Source organism: Fringilla coelebs, assembly GCF_963513975.1.
Source record: "Fringilla coelebs genome assembly, chromosome: 29".
NCBI classification, from domain to species: domain Eukaryota; kingdom Metazoa; phylum Chordata; class Aves; order Passeriformes; family Fringillidae; genus Fringilla; species Fringilla coelebs.
In genome coordinates this window covers 1,297,144-1,315,674 of record NC_140055.1, presented here as the reverse complement: position 1 = coordinate 1,315,674, position 18,531 = coordinate 1,297,144, and the positions used below count along the sequence as shown (strand labels likewise).

General features: G+C 52.7%; 2 protein-coding genes across 5 annotated transcripts; one reads left to right on the top strand and one right to left on the bottom strand.

Moving 5' to 3' along the window:
* Positions 1-8,476: 8,476 nt before the first annotated feature.
* On the bottom strand, positions 8,477-10,565 carry MLLT11 (MLLT11 transcription factor 7 cofactor; the record flags this gene model as incomplete). The annotated part of the gene is given in 4 exon segments (XM_084223125.1): positions 8,477-8,743; positions 8,745-8,754; positions 10,454-10,538; positions 10,541-10,565. Coding segments are annotated over 4 exon segments (387 nt in total).
* Positions 10,566-13,700: 3,135 nt separating this feature from the next.
* CDC42SE1 (CDC42 small effector 1) lies at positions 13,701-18,366 on the top strand. 4 transcript variants are annotated; one of them, XM_084223128.1, is made up of 6 exons: positions 13,899-14,038; positions 15,369-15,654; positions 16,215-16,353; positions 16,431-16,541; positions 17,238-17,312; positions 17,396-18,366. In XM_084223128.1, exons 3-5 carry the CDS (start codon positions 16,300-16,302, stop codon positions 17,307-17,309), a joined length of 237 nt encoding a protein of 78 aa, XP_084079254.1. In that variant the 5' UTR covers positions 13,899-14,038; positions 15,369-15,654; positions 16,215-16,299; the 3' UTR covers positions 17,310-17,312; positions 17,396-18,366. The 4 variants fall into 4 exon arrangements, with proteins under 4 accessions (XP_084079255.1, XP_084079254.1, XP_084079253.1 ...); XM_084223127.1 differs by having other exon boundaries at positions 15,369-15,658; XM_084223129.1 differs by lacking the exon at positions 15,369-15,654 and having other exon boundaries at positions 13,701-14,038; positions 16,252-16,353.
* The last annotated feature ends 165 nt before the right edge of the window (positions 18,367-18,531 follow it).

Below are 18,531 nucleotides of genomic sequence, written 5' to 3'. Positions count from 1 at the left end.
TGGATGTCCCAGCGGGATTTGGGATAACTGACACCACCCACAGCTGGTTACTGCAGAAACACGTGTCCAATTAACCCCAAAGTGTGCTAATTAACCCCAAAGTGTGCTGATGAGAGGGCAGACAGGCAGGGCTCTCCTCGGGAACGGCGGAGGAGGCGCGGGCAGGAAAATCCCTGACACGGCACAGCCCGGCCTGGCCTCCCGTGGGAGGGAATTTACTGACCAAAAAAATGCTGCTTTTGACTTAAAAAGCTCCTGGTGTTTTTCTGTGGAAGAGCTGGGTTGGAATTCCAGGCAGAGATCAGTTTTGGTCAGCTTTGGTACATGGATATTTCCAGAAATTAAATCAGGGGATTCCCCTTGAAAGGTGACAACGTCCTCAGCTTTATTTCCTCCCAAAACAACCCAAACCAGTTCCCATGAGCTCCCACGGACTTTTTATTTTTTCATTTCCTCTTCCAAAGGGGAAGTTTTTTCCCCAGCTGAAGGGATTTTTCAGCAAAATCACCTTTTTTGGGGAGAAGGATGGCAATAACCAAGGGACAATGCAGATCAGCAGTGGGGAAGGCACAATACAGATCAGCTGCATGTTAAAAAAGGTTTTAGTTGTTTAAAAAGAGAAATTTTAGTTTTAAAAAGTGACATTTGTATCCCCAATCTGCCATATCTGGATTTCCAGATTGCCACCAGTTTACAGCACTGGCCAGTGTGGGAAGCAGAATATTTGTCTAAATATTGTAAAACCTAGGAAATTTTTATTTTGGGTGTTTTGATGAAAAATTCCTTCAAATTCTTCCTGAAACAAACAGGTGAAGGATGATTTTCCCTGAGAGTGTGAGATGCTCCACGTAACAAATATTTGATGTTGCCTCAATCCAAAAATTACCAATTTTGGAAGAAGAAAATCATGGATAAAAGGGGAAAAAAAAATCCTTCCACACCCAAAACAGCACACCAAGAGAATATTTTTGTTGCCATTCCAGATCTGGTCCCTGGGATTTGCAGGTCCTTGCACAAGGTCTGTGTTCAGGCTGGAATTCCCAGGCAGCTCAGCACTTAATCCAGCTGGGTGGGATTTTTTCCCACTCCCAACAATGCAGGTATTGACATCCCAGAATAAGCCTGGGTCACCTGGCTGGGTGGAATTTTGAGGGAAAGCTTTGGATCTCTGCAGGTCAAGGTTTCAAAGAACTTTTTGGCGTGGAAGGAAGTGGAGGCTGGAGGGGGCACTGCAGGAACAGTTCTGGATTTAACCAAAAAGAGGGGAAAAAAGAGAAATTTTCCTTTATAAATGCCAGGATTGGGAGGTGACAGTGTCATCATGGTGGGTGTTCCCACAGCACGTAGGGAAATGTGGGAAGGTAGGTGAGATCCCACCTGGATGAAGGTGCAATGAAAATAAAAGAAAATGAAAAGTTGAGAGGGAAATGAGAAAAATATTTTTCCTCCTGAAAGAGGGATGAGGAGCAATTTTTGCTTTATTGCTGAGATCTGGATTATGCTCAGATCCTGCTGGGAATCCTAAATCATCCCAGGAAAACCCCTGAGCTCCAGGTTTGGCACAGAGAGACCCTCAGGCTCAGGAGCATCCACCTTGGACTCATCCCCTCTTTTTTCCACTCCTTTCCTCTTAGAAGCCAATTCCAAGTCTGAAATATCTGAGTGTTTCACCCCAATGAGGCTGACAAAATCCAAAGTCAAACATTTTCATCTTAAAAGAACCACAGGAGGGCAAAAAAAAAAAAAAAAAGTAAAATTTTGATGTGTCACTAATGGAACTTCCAGCCCAGACAGGGTGAAGGAGAGGAATAGAAAGCTCTCCTGGATAATTCCTGTCTCTAAGCTCCCAAGCAGCTTTAAGCACATGCAAGAGCTGCAAATTTCCAGAGAATAAATATTTTAAATCTGTAAACATGAGTTTTTTGCTTTGGGAAGGCAGAGTTTGGCCAAGCAGGGAGGAGAAAGCTCATGTGAGTGACTGAAGGTAGCACCACCTAAACAGTTCCCCCTTTGTCTTCCTGGTGGGTCCCGAGCCAGGAATGATTTGTAGTAATTTGGCAAATCATTCAGAATAATTAACAGCTTTAGAAAATTGTTTTTCAGCAGGGCAAGTCTGTAAACAGACAGAACTGATGTAACCCGTCTCTCAGAGCTGCTCTGCTTCCTAATCCTCTTTTCCTGCCCCGAAGTTAATCCAAATAATGGAGTATCCCTGGGACACGCTGGAAGAATTGGCGGTAGTAGGCAAGGCTGGGGAATGACATCCCCTGAGGAAACAAAGCAGAGCTCTGGAGCTGTGCCCTGCTTTGCTGGACACCATTTGTAGCTGTCTCATCAAATAACCAGATTACAGGGCAGTTTAATGGCAGGACAAGGTGGATTGAGGTTGATATTAATGGGCCAGGATGAAGTTTTGGATAAATGATGGAGTAACAGGTTGGGGATTCATGGGTTGGATGATTTAATCTCAGATTGGGACGTTCCCCACAGGATAAAGGAACAGCCTCTGCCAAAGAGACAACAGCCAAACTGGCATTTCTCTCCTCCTGAGGGCCTTGGGTTTCCAGGAAAAACCCAAAAATATTCCAGAGTGGTTTAAGTGGCCCCACGGACACGCAGCCCTCAGACCCCATGAGCTCACAGGAGCTGGAATGTTTCCTTCTGGAATTAAATCTTGCTGCTCCTCCTGGCAGGGACAGGTGGCTCTGGGCACAGTGGCATTGAGGAGCTGGAATATTTCCTTTTGGAATTAAACCTGGCTGCTCCTCCTGGCAGGGACAGGTGGCTCTGGGCACAGTGGCACTCAGGGGTTGGAATATTTCCTTCTGGAGTTGAACCTGGCTGCTCCTCACCTTGCTGCCCACCTGGCTCTGGGCACAGTGGCACTCAGGTGTTGGAATATTTCCTTCTGGAATTAAAACTGGCTGCTCCTCACCCTGCTGCCCATTCTGGCTCTGGGCATGGTGGCACAATCCACAGCTTCTGTTTCCACCACTTCCTCCCTCTTGCCTTGGGAAATAAAGCAAAGAGCAGAGAAAAGAGTCAGGGTTTCCTTCTCTCTTCCTTGAATAGAAACTGAAGGGGAAAGGCTCGAGTGTGTGGCTTGAGACTCCTGGGATTATGGAAAACAATGTGGGAATACAGAAGGTTTTAGCAGGGGAAAGAAAATAACACCGCTACAGCTCAGCAAAACAAAGATTTCAGGGTAAACCCAGCGTGGTTGGGAGGTCCAAACAACCTCCAAGATCATCAAGTCCATTTGAAGGTTTGATTGATGATTTTGGAGGTTTTTTCAGGCCTTAATAATTTTATTATGTGCACATTAATAAAGACCAGCACACAAATGAAAAGCTCTGGAACTGGAGGCAGCAGTTGAGCAGCCCTGGCTCTGCAAAGCTTCCTTCCCTGCCCCTTCCCTTGGCTGCATCCTGCTCCCAGGGCAGGAAACTGGGACCTGACCCGTGCTGGGTGCCAGAGAGGAAAACACTTGAGCACCACGGGTCAACAAATCAGTGCTGTGGCACCAGCAGCTCCAAGAATTTAAATTACTTGTCTCTAGATTCTAGAAAAAAATGCTTAGCTTTGGGGAAGAGAAAGGAATTGAGAAGTGAGGGGGTGAGATAAACTTCCACTTCATCAAATTCCTAAATGCAAAGTTAATTAAAGGTCAAACAGCATAAAAGATGATTTTAAAAAACAACAGAAACCTTTCTGTGAGGAGTTATCAGAGCCTCAACATGGGGACAGGAAACATTTGAGACAGTTTCAGTCTAAACTATTTATCCAGGTTTGTGTGTTAAAGTCAATCCATTTCTGCAACAGTTTTTACTTATTAAAACTGCTTTTTATTTCTTTTTAAGATTTATTTTTTATTTAAAATAAATTATTTGTTTATTATTTATTTTAAAAATTATTATCTATTTTTTAAATAACTGTTAAAGCAGTTATTACTGCTTATGGCAACATCAGACATGGTGGTTCATTTAAAATTTAATAAGAATGAAGTTATTTCTATTGGTGTTTCTTTAATTCAGTTTGAACTGGGATTAAATCAATAAATCACCCCAAACCCAACACTTATTGACTGAAATGAGATAAACAAACGTTCTCAGCCCCCAAAACAATGTTTCTTCCTGCAATTGACCATAGTAACTCCTATTCAATGTAAGAATGGGGCAGGAAATTACCTAAATGGGCGCAAGCTCAGTGCAGAGAACCCACAATTCCTCTTTAAAAGGGAAAAAAAGAGATCCTGTTCCTCGGAGATCAACAGATTATAGGCACACAGAGGGAAGTTCACCTAAAGTTCTTCTCATTTAACCCTTGCAATCTGTTTTTTCTCTCTTCTTTTACTTGATTTAGCAAGTTTGTCAGGTTTGTTTCATAGAATATTTGGGCTGGCAGGTGAAAAACTCTCAAGCCTGGAGTTTCCAGCACCTTGTAACCAGCTAAGGATCCTTGTTGCATTTTAAAAACAGGAGAGAGACAAGAAAAGTCTTTATCTGGAAGTGTTAAATTAAATGGTTTTGTTACAATTTAAGTGGTTGCTGATGCCATCTCGTGGGAAATGCAAAATTCACCTCTCAGAGCAGCAGGCAGGGCTGTTCCCGAGCCCTTTCTGGGTGGGAATGTCAGGATCTGGGATTTCAAAAGCATTCTCTGATTGCTAAGCAAACATTCGCCCAGGTGAACAGTCCCACTTGACCAAAGAATTACTCACATGCAGAAGTGTTTGCAGGATGAGGCCAAAAAAGGCTTCCCCAAACTTTTCAGCAGCCTCAAAACTGCAGAGAAACAGCAGCTTGGGTTTCCCCAAATACACAAAATTAACTTGATGAGTTGTTAGAAAAATTGTGATTACTCAAAAAGAATTTGCACTTAGAACTAAGTCAAATGGGTTTTCCCAGCCAAAATAAGACTCGAGGAACAACGGGAAACCTCTTTATTTCCATTTAATATGGGATAGAATAAATAAATAGAATAAATAAGGAGCAACCTACACATCCCTTATTCCTGCTTATCCAGGAATTTCCTTACTCAGTGTTTACACAAAGCAAAACACTCAACACTGGCAGTAAAGAGCAAAGCAAACTGTTCCACTCTGCATTTGGCAGGAATTCTCATTATTCCTCTCTTGCAATCAGCCAAATCCATTTTCTTTGGACTTGGAGCAGCCCCTGGCCAAGCCCACGAGTAGCCACTCGCACTGGAACCACCTTTATTTACACCAGGAGTAGGATCCTCCTCGTCTGGCGAAAACATTCATGGGCAGGAAGCAGCAGCTGGGCGTGTTTGGCCACATTTCAGCACTTTTACTTTCCTAAATACCCATCTGCCCTCTACTGGAGAGCGATCTTAGGGTTTTTTGGGATTTTTTCCCAAGATTTTCACACTCGAGGTCCCCTAAGACATTACCTGAGGTGGTTTTGGGGTTTGCTGAAGGGAAGAGATTTTTGACAATTTGCCCTGGTGTAAGAATGAAGGGTGAGATGGGATGTGGGTGATGGGATTTGTTCTCTGGGTGAGCGTCCACCACACGGGGGTCCCCCCTCCTCAAGACCCCCAAGATCGCCTCTCTCCAGCCCCTTCCCTCACTGGGAGCCCTGTGAACCCTTCATGGGGGTCCCTAAAACCCCTCACGGGAGTCCCTAAAACCCTTCATGGGTGTCCCCCATCCTCAGACCCCCAAGATTGCCCCTCTCCCCCCCTTCCCTCACTGGGAGCCCTCTGAACCCCTCACAGGGGTCCCCAAAGCCCCTCATGGGGGTCCCCCATCCTCAGACCCCCAAGATCGCCCCTCTCAGAGGCTCCTCCAGCCCCTTCCCTCTGAACCCCTCATGGGGGTCCCTAAAACCCCTCACAGGGGTCTCCAAAGCCCCTCATGGGTGTCCCCCATCCTCAGACCCCCAGGATCGCAGCACTTCCCCTCACAGGGGTCCCCAAAGCCCCTCACGGGTGTCCCCATCCTCAGACCCCCAAGATCGCAGCACTTCCCCTCACAGGGGTCCCCAAAGCCCCTCACGGGGGTCTCCCATCCCCAGACCCTCAAGATCGCAGCCCTTCCCCTCACAAGGGTTCCCAAAGCCCCTCATGGGTGTCCCCATCCTCAGACCCGCAGGATCGCAGCCCTTCCCCTCACAGGGGTCCCCAAAGCCCCTCACGGGTATCCCCCATTCTCAGACCCCCAAGATCGCAGCCCTTCCCCTCACAGGGGTCCCCAAAGCCCCTCACGCGGGTCCCCCATCCTCAGACCCTCAAGACCGCAGCCCTTCCCCTCACGGGTGTCGCGCTCAGCGGCCCCGCCCCGATCCGCGCCTGCCCCGCCCCTCCCGCCGCGGCCTCACAAAATGGCGGCCCCGGCAGCGAGCCCGTGAGGCAGCGGAAGGATACAGGACGTGCGATAAAAGAGTCCCCCGAGAGGGCGCTGAAAGATCGGGCTGGCCCCGCACTCTCTCTCAGTGGGAACTGTGGGGAATGCGGGGATTTCTCCTTCTTTTCTCCGTCGTCCTCCCCGCCCTGGGGCCGTCGGGAGAGGCCTGGCAGAGGAGGGGTTTCCTCTGGCGGAGGGATATCAATCAGTAGCCTTGACGAACAGTGATGGGTCCCTGGAGTTAGGTCCGGCCGAGGCGTTTTTGCGCCAAGTATAAAATGGCGGCGGCGCCTCACGGAGGTGGGGTGGGTTAGGTGCGCTTTGGAACTGTAGTAATTGGTATTTGTAAATATATTTGTATTTATATATGTGTATTTCAGTAATTTGAGTATATCTGTCCCCCTGAGCGCCTTCCAGTCCAGGATTTAGCTCCCCTCAGGCTGCCAAACCCCTATCTCCAAGGTGTGTTACCCCTGACTTGCCCAAAATGTCCTTTTTTTTGAGGTAAAATTGGAGCTCTGGGGGCTGTTTCTTCTCTGGAGTGTTTTCCTGTGAGGCTTGGAAAAGCTGAAGTGTAAATAATATGCTTAATGTGCTTATAATAATCTTTTAGGCTTAGTTTTTTCCACGCTTAAGTCTTCCACAGTATGTACAAAGACATAGGGGCGAGTTCCCAGCTCACTTTAAAGAGATTTGAGACATTTTAATGCCAAAAAATTTGATGTCAGTCTGCGTGTCCACAGGAATGTGTATGTTTTGAACTGATTTTATTTAAAGTTTCATAATAAATACTTCTCCTGCAGGTTTTCTTAGCTGGGAACACAGAAGTCGAAACAGCTCTGCAGAGGAGAGTTTACATTTTTCATCTCTGGTTTTACACAGATGGTTCAAAATCAGCACACTTGATTATTTCTGCAGATTACAGGAGAGCTGCATCCAATTTTCATAGCAGAATGCAGATTTTTTTTTCCAATTTTTTGCCTATTTCTGGCACTTTTTAAAGTGCTGCCTCAGCCTGCCCCCAGCCACATACCCCTCCAACTCTCAGGATGATTTTGGGATGCTCCACATCACTTCATCCCAATCAAACCCAAAAAAAAAGCACATTCAAGAAGACAAATCAATCCCAGAAAACAATATTAGGAAGAGAAAAAAAAAAAATCAACTGTTTAAAAGCCAAAAATTATTCCAGGTTGGGTTTTTTCCTCCCATTTTGAGATGATGCTCAGAAATAAACCTCAGCAGGTGAAAATCTCCCCGGAGAAAACTCAAGGCTTCCACTTCAATGAATGCAGCATTGTTTGGTGTTGGCTTTAAAGGGATTAAGTGGGTGGAAAACCTGAAATATTTTCATTTGGGGGTAAGATCCACCTTTCAGCTCTGCCCCATCACCCTTCCACACCCCACAATATACCCAGCATCTTTCTCAACACTGGGAATAAACCACGTGGGGCACAAAAAAAGGATGAAAAAAATCAAATTTGGGGGCAATAAACACCCACTAAGCAAAGTCAGAGCATTTCCATGTCTATTTACCCTCCTGGACATCATTTTTTTCTCCTTGGGCTCACACCACAAGGCTCAAAGTGATTCTTTTTCTCAAGGAGAAGGTTTGTGCTGATATCTCAGGCACATCCCTGCCTCTTCCACCTTGCATTCCCGAGGGGAAGGTTAAGGAGCGAAGAAGAATTTTGAGAAATCGGGCCAGGGGAGCGCAGAGGGTCGATGCTTTCTGCAGAATGAGGGCGATTCCCATCGCTCCTCGTTGGCACAAACGAGTTTCTTAAAAAAGAAATGGTCACACAGGGTGGGGACAGGCACGCTGACACCTCCCAGACCCTGTGGGAATTGAGGGGGGGGCTTTCTTCCCTTTCCCCTCGTGTTTGTCCCCAGTGCTGTTGTGATTCCAGGAGGAAAAGGGAGTGAGAGGAATTGGAGATTTTTGGGGAGCCCATCACCATCAAAGCCACGGCGAGCTGTGAGTGAATGAGGAATGGCAAAACCACCCAGAAACCACAAAAAAACCAAAAAAAAACCCCAACAAAGTGGCACCAAAACCAAATCCTGGCAGAAAGAGAGCAGGGCGGGGAGGTGAGAGGGAGGGCTTTAAATTAAATCAAAATCTAAGGAGCTGATGCTTGGCGATGGAGCTCGCCAGAAATTAAAGCTGTTGAACTGCAGCAGACTGTCCTCTTCTTGGGAGAGCTCCTGGCTGCCTCGGTGCTCAGCAAGCTTGCCCAGCCCTCCCTTGGGCTTGTAGAGGGCCATGTCTGCCAGCCCCAGCCCCTCCAGCTCGGCCATGTCCAGCCGTGGGATCGGCATCCTCCAGTAGATGAAGGAGTCGTACTGGCTGCTGATGGTGTCCAGCGTCCAGCATTTTCAGGCTGTCAAGGGCACCAGGGGAGAGAAAAGGAAGAGAAAAGCTCTGCTAAAAACATGGGAGTTAGCCCCAAAGTGAGAAATTTCAGGTGTTGCCATGTTGACTCTGTCCCGTAGGATAATCTCCTAAAAAGGGGCTATCATTTTTAGGTTAGTCCCAAAAAAAGGGGATATATTTTTTAGGATAATCCCCCCAAAAAGGGGATATAATCTTTAGGTTAATCCCAAAAAAAGGGGATATAATTTTTAGGATAATCCCCCCAAAAAAGGGGAGATCCTTTTTAGGATAATCCCCCCAAAAACCGGGATATCATTTTTAGGATAATCCCCCCAAAAAGGGGAGATCCTTTTTAGGATAATCCCCCAAAAAGGGAGATCCTTTTTAGGATGATCCCCCAAAATGGAAATATCCTTTATAGAATAGCCCCCTAAAAAAGGGGCTATCATTTTTAGAATAATACCAAAAATTATTAGGATAACCCCTATAAAGGGGAGATCCTTTTAAGGATCACCCCCTAAAAAGGGGATATAATTTTTGGGATCACCCTCTAAAAAGGGGAGATCCTTTTTAGAATCACTCCCTAAAAGAGGGGATATCATTTTTAGGATAATACCAAAAATTATTAGGATAACCCCTATAAAGGGGAGATCCTTTTTAGAATCGCCCCCTAGAAAGGGGGTTATCATTTTTAGGATAATGCCAAAATTTATTAGGATAACCCCCTAAAAAGGGGAGATCCCTTTAAGAATAACCCTCTAAAAAGGGGATATAATTTTTAGGATCACCCCCTAAAAAGAGGATCCTAAAAATCCCTTTTTAGAGGGTGATCCTTAAAAGGATCCCCCTCTAGAAAGTGGATATGCTTTTTAGGATAACCCCCTAAAAAGGGGATATCATTTTTAGGATAATCCCAAAATTTATTAGGATAACCCCCAAAAAAGGGGATATCCCTTTTAGGATAACCCCCCAAAAAAGAGGATATCCCTTTTAGGATAACCCCCCAAAAAAGGGGAGATCCCTTTTAGGATAACCCCCCAAAAAAGGGGATATCCCTTTTAGGATAATCCCCCAAAAAGGGAATATCCCTTTTAGGATAATCCCCAAAATTTTTTAGGATAATCCCCTAAAAAGGAGTTGATGGTGGAGGAGAGCACGGCGTTGTGCAGGTTTCACTCTAGGCTGGGTCTAACCGCAGCTTAAGCTCTGCCAGAGTTTTATCCACACCCTTCTCTGCACCGTAATTCGGAGGTGGCCCAAAGGATTTGTCACGCCGTGCCTCAGTTTCCCCAAACGAACATGAGGGGAAGGCAGGGTGGGGATTAACCCCTTCCCACCTGCTCCTCCCGAAATCCCTCCTGCCAGCACCCAAACAAACTCTTTTTCCACACCTGCACACCTTTCCCTGAGCTGCATCCCCACGGAATGGGCAGTGAGGAGGGGTCCCTGTGCAGCCCCCTCCCCCTTGATCCCTCCCCTGACCGAACCCTCTAGAAAGGGCTGGAAGGAGCCTCGCCCGGCATTCCCACCACACCCCACCCATCCCTCGCCGTGCCATCCATCCCTCCCCGCTGCAGAATTCCCCCTGCAGCCCCACCCCGATCCGCCAAAAATTTGGGAAGGAGCAGGACGAGACGTGGATCAGCTTCTTCGCGGCGGAGCTGAGTCACTGCCTGGCTTCTCCCCGGCAGGGTTATGTCATTCACCTCCTCGACTGGCACCGGAGGTGGGGAAAAAAAAGCAGACTAACCCAAAACATCCTCCTTTTCCTGCTGATTCCCTGTCTTAAAGCAGAATTCTCAAGGATGATTCAGGCATATTTTGGATCGGTGCGATCAGCTGCTAAATTTAAGGTTCTGGATGTCACTCAGGGGCTATGAAAGGCTCCTGTGTCACCCCCTCCGGGTAAAATGAGCCACAGGACTTTAAAATAGGCTCTTCCCTGGGAATTTATCCCTGGGGGATCCATCCCTAGGGATCTACCCGGGAGTTTTTTGCAGCACAGTGGCAGAGAATTATTATTATTATTATTATTATTATTATTATTATTATTATTATTATTATTATTATTACTGTGGCCATAGATTTTAAAGCACCAAATGGTGAAAAATTGGAGTTTAGTGACGTGAGAGTTTAGTGACAAGTAAAATAATCAAATATCCAGTAAAAGGGAATGAATATGGGGGGAAAAATATTGTGCAGCGTGTCACCCCTAAAAAAGATCATTTCCCACAGGCTCAGTTTGCTCTGCTCATCCCACAGAACCAAAACCACCTTTCTCCACTTAAATCCCCGCTGGCTGTGGTTCATTTTTCCCCCTCAAAAAGAAATTCCAACACCCTCCTCCACCCAAATCCTTGCCGGAATAAAAAGCATCCTCTCTCTGAGCATCCTCGCATCCCTTTACCTGCGGAGGGCGGGCGGTGCCGGGAGCGCTGAGCTCGGTGCCGGTGCCGGGCCGGGCTCTTTGTGCCGGGGAGCCGCGGGCGGAGCAGAGTCGCTTTTGTCTGCCGGCGCTGCTGGGTCTGCAATGCAGCCCCTCGAATTGCCCTTCCTCGTGGGGGGAGGATGATGATGATGGTGATGATGATGATGGCAGATGAGTCAGCGGCTCCCACCCGCGCCAGGGAGGGAGGGGGAGGACGGCAGGGGCGGGGATGCTGCGCGCTGGACCCCCAAGCCGAGGATATATTAAAGCTGGTTCACTCCTCAAGCCTTCAGCTGCGTGTTGGGGGGAATAATTTGCAGTCTGCAAGGAGCTGGGGAATATTTCTTTTACCTGCATGTGAAGGTTTGGGAGGCTGTGGTACCCCCAAACCTTGGAAGTGCACTGTGCAGGTCAAACACAGGGAAATTTGGCTCAAAGAAACCAAATAAAATATTTTTAAAATTTTATTTTAATTTTATTTTATTTTTAAATTTGAAACTGAGAATATTTGGTCCTAAGGCCACAAGGCAAAAATATCCCAGCTTTGTGGCCAAAGCCAGACGTGGAACTAGAAATAGAGGGAGACTCAATCACTGCCAGGCTGAGGGTGGAGGCACCTCACACCCCACTTCACCCCACAGCTGACAACAAAGAAAACCCCGATACAACCCCTCAGACCAGGGAATCTCCTGCCCCAGCACCTCTGAGACCCCAAACACCCTTTTTTGGGGGCACAGGCCACATCCATGCACCTGAGAGGCTCAGGGCAGCCCTTGCCCTCCTCTCCCTGGGCTTTGCCTGAGATCAACATTCTTTTGGTGCTTTAGGGTTTTTTTTTTTCCTCTCTTTTCCGCCCTGTTCCCTGCATGCAGCTCATTTCTGCTGGTGCCAAGCTGTTCTGCCAGTGCCCGGCTTTCAGCCAGACTATTTCTGCCTCCTCCTCCTCCTCCTCCTCCTCCCAGCACTGTCATGGGCAAAGAAGATCCTGCTCCAAAATAGACCCTTGGTCTCAGCTGGGCCCCTGCAGCACTCAGCACAGGGAAAATTCCAGCTGGGAGCTCTTTGGAGGATGCTGATCCCTCCAAGAGGTTGAGCTGCTGTGTTTTTGGGGGTCCCCCAGGCCATGGGGTGCAGTTTGGCTGAGCAGCCTCATAAAAAGCTGGATGTCACCTTGCTCTTTGGGGCATCTGTCACCTGCTGATGTCACAGCCCAAAGACTGTTGTCCCTCTCTGAGAAGGGATCTGGGGCTGAACCCCAAGGGGACGTAGCAATGAGGGCCCTGCTCTGGGTTTTGGGAGGGCTGCAAGGGGGACAATGTCCTCTGGCAGCACAAACACCAAAGAAAAAAATGAAATTACTCACAAACACTTGGGGTATTATCAGCCAGGGCCACCCGATGGCTGGGGACAGGCGTGGGACAGAGACCCGAGTGAGTGGGGACAGTGCTGCCTTGTTCAGGATTTCTGGAGTGGGAGCAGTGGGGATGGTTGGGCTCTGGGGGCTGACACAGCAAGGGACACTCTGAGGCTCACTCAGGGGCGTCTCCTGTGTGGTGGCAGTGACAGGACAGTGGTGGCACTGACAGGACAGTGGTGGTGGCAGTGACAGGACTGCGGTGATGGCAGTGATAGAACTATGGTGATGGCAGTGGCAGGACAGTGGTGGTGGCAGTGGCAGGACAGCAGTGGTGGCACTGACAGGATTGCGGTGGTGGCAGTGATAGAACTGTGGTGGTGGCACTGACAGGACTGCGGTGGTGGCACTGACAGGACAGTGATGGTGGCACTGACAGGACTGCAGTGGTGGCAGTGACAGGACAGTGGTGGTGGCACTGACAGGACTGCAGTGGTGGCAGTGACAGGACAGTGGTGGTGGCACTGACAGGACAGTGGTGGTGGCAGTGACAGGACAGTGGTGGTGGCACTGACAGGACTGCGGTGGTGGCAGCAGCCCACCAGATGTTGTGCAAGCGGAAGGGCACCAAGCTGGAAATGGTGACACCACCCAACACCGGCTGCGGGCTGGCTCAGGGGTTCCCACGCCTTTGGGTGCCCCAGGGGCTCTGATGTATCCATGGAAAAAGTGGGAATAAGGCTTGGGGGCACATGGGAGCATAACCGGGACTTCCTGGGGACCCCCAGCCCGACCTGGTCCCCTGGGATTCCCCCAGCGCTCCTGGAAGCCCCAAGCCCCTCCAACCCCAGCTGGGGACCCCCGGCATTAACAGGACCTCAAGAACCCCCAAGTTGCTCCTTCTGGGACCCTGGAGACTCCCATTCCTACTGGGATCTCAGGACCCCCACTCCTACCGGGACTCCCATTCCTACCGGGACCCCCCATTCCTACCGGGACCCAGGGCTCCCGTTTCTACCGGGACCGAGCCCCCCATTCCTATCAGGCCCCCCATTCCTACCGGGATCCGGGGCTCCCATTCCTACGGGACCCCCGTTCCTCCCCGCAGTGCCGGCGGTTCCCGGCGAGGGCGCTGTGCCGGGGCCCGGCCGAGCCGAGCCGCGCCGGGCGGCGGGAGCTGCGCCGCGTCCGCACCGGGCCACGCCTGGGGCTGCGAGCGGGGCACCGGCACCGGCACCTCCCGGCCACGCCTGCGGCTGCGAGCGGGGCACCGCCACCGGAACCCGCACCGGGACCGGGACCCCCGAGCCACGCCTGGGCTGCGAGCGGGGCACCGGGACCGGCACCGGGACCGGGGCTCGCACAGGGATCGGGACCTGCACTCACGGGCCACTCTTGGGGCCGCTGCGAGCCGGACACCAGCAGCGGGACCGGGACCGGGACTTCCGAGCCACGCGTGGGGCTGCGAGCCGGACACCGGCTCCAGTACCGGCTCCCGCGCCGGGACAGGTAATGGGGCCGCCACCGGGACGGGAACCGGCCGGTCCCGCAGGGTGCGACCCCGCGGAAGGGCCCCCGGAGCCGCCGTAGGAAGGCGGAGAGGGCACCGGGACCGGCACCGGAACGGGAGCGGGGCGGCGGGACCACCCCTCTTGCAGCTCGCTGATTCAACCGGGGAGCCCTCGCGGGACCCGCCGGGTCTCCCCAACCCCACCGGCACCACCGGGGTCCCAAGGCCTGCCGGGTCCTACCAACCCTACCAGGACCCCGGGGTCCCGAACCCTGCTGGGACCCCCGAAGTGCCGGAGCCCCGCGGAGCAGCCGCTGCCCCGGGGGTCGCAGCCGGGACCGTCCCTCGCAAAGGAAATCCACCTCCCGCTCCGCCGCCCATCCCGGGGGTCCCGGGCCCGCAGCCAGGGCACCCCAGGACTGTCCCCCCGTCCACCCCTGTCCCCACACGCTGGCCGTCCCTCCGAGCTTCGGGAGACCCCAGCGGGTACCCTGGCAGTGGGTGACCCCAGTGCTGGGGGGCTCGGAGCGGACCCCCCTGCCCGGAGCCCGCCGGTGACGCAGAGCCCCGCGGTGCTTTCCCAACCGGGAAGTCATTTTGCCTGTGCCGGCAGGGCCGGGCCCAAAGCCGCCCTGCCCGGGGCCACCGAGCCGCCCAGGTGGGCTGAACCCGGCCACGGCTCCTCGCAGGGCTGGCGGGGGGCGTGAGACCCCCAAAGCGGGGATCGGGGAGCAAGAACCGACAAGAACCGCCCGGAGCCGGCCCCGCCGTCGCTCTTTCGAGGCCGTGAGGCCCTGGCGGGTGCCGGAGGGGCTTTGGGAGCCGGAGGGCTGCGGGCAGGGGGTCGTGGTCATGCGGACCCTGGAGGTTTCGCTTGGGGTTCGTCCTTGGCCGAGCTGCCCAGGGAGGCTCTCCCGGCACCCCGGGGGCGGCTGCGGTGCTGAGTTCGGGGGGCACCTCCCCAGCAAGGCCCGAAAAGCGCTGCCGGATCCCAGCGCTGTCCGGGCCGTGTTTGTTAAGGAAATCAGGCTGGGAAGGAAAGGCAGCCCCCTCCTCATCTGCCCCGCAGCCCCCTCCTCATCTGCCCCGCAGCCGGGGGCAGAGGCCGGGTTTGGCAGGGGGGGCACGGCGTGGGCACGGAGCCGGTGTGCACCGAGCGGGACGTGTCACAGCCTGCCCGATCGCAGCGCTCCCGGAGGGGCTCGTGGGGAACGGGGACGGGGACACGGCGGGGGACACGGCGGGGGACACGGCGGGGGATACGGGGGTCCTCTGGTTATTGGGGGAGCGGCACAGGGGGCACCCACCCCACGGGTATCCCGGTTGCAGGGTGATTCCGTGGGGTTCTTGGGGACAGATCCTGACCGGAGGCGCTGACACGGCCGTGCCGAGGCTGGGCTCGGAGCCCCCCGTTTTGGGGGGCTGCCCCGCCGCCCCGCTCCTCCCCGCCGGCAGCAGGAAGTGCGGCCGGACTTTGGTCCATCCGGCGGCACCGGCGCAGGGGCAGAGGAAGGAACTTGTCCTGTTTGCCGGAGCCCTGGGTCCGGCACCCATCGGCCGTGGGGGCTCTCCCGTGGCTGATACCGGGCTGAGCTCCGGCCACGGCCCCTCGTGGGTGGGTGAGTTCCCTGCGTGCCGCTGGTTCTTTTTTTTTTTTTTTTAAGGAGTTATCTCTCCTTAGCATGAGGGGAAGCCTCCATTTTAGGGGTGAACCCCCCTTTCCACACCTCCTTACCTACCCCAGGCAGTACCGTGGGAGTTTGAGATAAAATCCCACCAGTGCCTGTTAATTTCTCCCCCGTCTGCTCTTCAGAAGCCGGAGCGGAAGAGCTCAAGCTCCGGCCCCTTTTCGGAAAGGCCGGGATATTTTTAGCTGCCTGGCTCAGGGAGTTGGGATTTGCCATGGCTGCCTCCATCCCCCCCATCCTGCTGCAGCATCCTTCAGCTGTGTCCTGCCCTGGAGCAGAGGACAAGGCCCAACCGTGGCCATGGGGACAATTCTGGGGGTCTCTTTGTGACGCTCAGGGTCCCTGGGACTCCCTTGCAATGACAGGCGTCCCCTTGGGCGGTCTGTGTGTCTGCTGGGGACTCTCTCCCTTTTGTTGCTTGATGAGAACTTGCTTTACCATTCACTTGGGGAGTTCTGGAAGCATCACTCTCCCTTCCCACTCACAGCCAGCCGCTCCTCTCCGCTCTGTGCCACCCTGACCAGGTGTCCCCATGGAGTGACCCTGCCCAGGGGTCCCGGGGGACCGCCAGCATGAGCGACTTCTGGCACAAGCTGGGCTGCTGCGTCGTGGAGAAGCCCCAGCCCGTGAGTACCTCCCATGCAGCCATTTTGGGGAGGGGGTGAGGGCCCAGCAGGGTTTGATGGCCTTCATCCCCTTGCAGAAGAAGAGGAGGAGACGGATCGACCGCTCCATGATCGGGGAGCCCATGAACTTCGTGCACCTGACACACATCGGCTCCGGAGACATGGCTGCGGGAGAGGGGCTGCCCATGGTACCCTGGGGGCTGGGGGGGCTTGTTGGGGGGCTGGGGCTCGGGGCTGGGGTGTTGGGGCTCTCAGCTGGGTGATAGATGGTGTTTTGGGGTGGTGGGTGTTGGTTTTAGGGTGGTCGAGTCTCAGGGTAGGGTGGCGGGTGTTGTTTTGGGGTGTTTGGGTCTCAGGGTTGTTTATTTGGTATTGTTTTGGGGTGCTGGGTGTTGTTTTGGGGTGCTGGATCTCAGGGTTGTTTGTTGGGTCTTGTTCTGGGGTGCTGGGGGTTGTTTTAGGGTGCTGGGTCTCAGGGTTGGGTTCTGGGTGTTGTTCTGGGGTGCTGGCTCTCAGGATTGTTTGCTGGGTGTTCTTTTGGAGTGCTGGGTGTTGTTTTGGGGTGCTGGGTGTTGTTTTAGGGTGCTGGGTCTCAGGGTTGGGTGCTGGGTCTCAGGATTGTTTGTTGGGTGTTGTTTTGGGGTGCTGGGTGTTGTTCTGGGGTGCTGGGTGTTGTTTTAAGGTGCTGGGTCTCAGGGTTGGGTTCTGGATGTTGTTCTGGGGTGCTGGGTCTCAGGGTTGGTTTTTGGGTGTTGTTTTAGGGTGCTGGGTCTCAGGATTGTTTGCTGGGTGTTGTTTTGGGGTGCTGGGTGTTTTTTTGGGGTGCTGGCTCTCCTGGCTGGGCCAGGGGGATGGCACAGGTGGGTGACAGCTCCTCTCTGCAGACTGGTGCTGTCCAGGAGATGAGGTCCAAGGGCGGCCGGGAGCGACAGTGGAGCAACTCCCGTGTGTTGTAGCGTGTGAGTACCCCCCCATGGCACCCCCAGCGTCCCCTCAGAGCCCACCTGAGCACTCCCATAACCCATCCTCTTGGATTTTGCAGATTCCTGGCTTTTTCAGCCCAAACTTGAACTGCCTGATCCCCCCGCTGGAGGAGAAGCCTTCCTGGAGTGCTTTAACCCCGCGGTATTTATGCAGCACCATCCTCACCCAGCTCCCGGTGACTTTGGGTCGTCATCCCTCTGGAAAATCCCTCCTTCCTGGAGGCACTGCCTGGTGACATGGGGAGGGAGCAGGGACAGCAGCTCCCATCTCCTGCCCCACCTGGAAAGGACACAGCCACCCCCCTGAAACGTGCCAGGAGCTGCCAGGAGCAGCCCACGTGTCCCAAATCCTCCCAGTTTTCCCTTTTCCCACTCCTGTGTCTCCCATGGGCTGCATGGTGGTGCCTCAGTTTCCCCAGGGAACCAGTCATGGTGCAGAAGCAGCTTTGATGCCTCCCAGAACATCACAGAGGAGCAAAACCAGGATTAAGCCCTGATATTCTGGTGCCAGACCAGAGTTAAACCCAAGATGTTCTGGTGTCAAACCAGGCTTAGATGTCAAACTGGGATTAAACCCCAGTTCTTTGGAGCAGAACTGGGATTAAACCCCAATATTCTGGTGCCAAACCAGACTTAAACCCAAGATGTTCTGGTGTCAAACCAGGACTGGATGTCAAACTGGGATTAAACCCCGATTTTTTGGAGCAGAACTGGGATTAAACCCTGCTGCTTCGGTGCCAAACCAGGATCCAGCCCCAACACTCGGGTGTCTCTGAGCCCACAGTGCCTCCAGCTGGCATTCCACCGCCGCCAAACCCCCACCTCCCTCCTTTTTTTAGGATCTCTTCTTATTTTTAAGCTCCCAAACCCACCTGAGCAGCCTCTGTGGCCTCGGGCAGGACCGGGGTGGGGTCCCCTCCACCCGGGATTGTCCCCAGGCCGGACAGGGCCTGACCTGAGAAGGGCTCTGGAATTAGGTGCGGGTGTACATAGTTTAATTAGTGCCAGGATTAAATATTAATTAGCACGTGCTGGGTGACAGAGCCTTTCCACTGCCCTGTGCTCTGGTAGGAGCTGGGCTTTTCCAGCCCCGTGTCGTGCTCGGGTCAGGGTTTTTGGGAAAAAAAAAACATTCCACCCTTGAAACAAATGCCTTGTGCTGGCCCAAGGGGTGGGTGCAGGAGCTGCCCCAGGC

Bases quoted from the DNA above. Each gene is read 5' to 3' on its own strand.
- CDC42SE1 (XM_084223129.1), top strand. From the start codon at position 16,300: ATGAGCGACTTCTGGCACAAGCTGGGCTGCTGCGTCGTGGAGAAGCCC. The intron at 16,354-16,430 runs GTGAGTACCTCC...ATCCCCTTGCAG, and splicing joins TCGTGGAGAAGCCCCAGCCC to AAGAAGAGGAGGAGACGGAT. The intron at 16,542-17,237 runs GTACCCTGGGGG...TCCTCTCTGCAG, and splicing joins CGGGAGAGGGGCTGCCCATG to ACTGGTGCTGTCCAGGAGAT.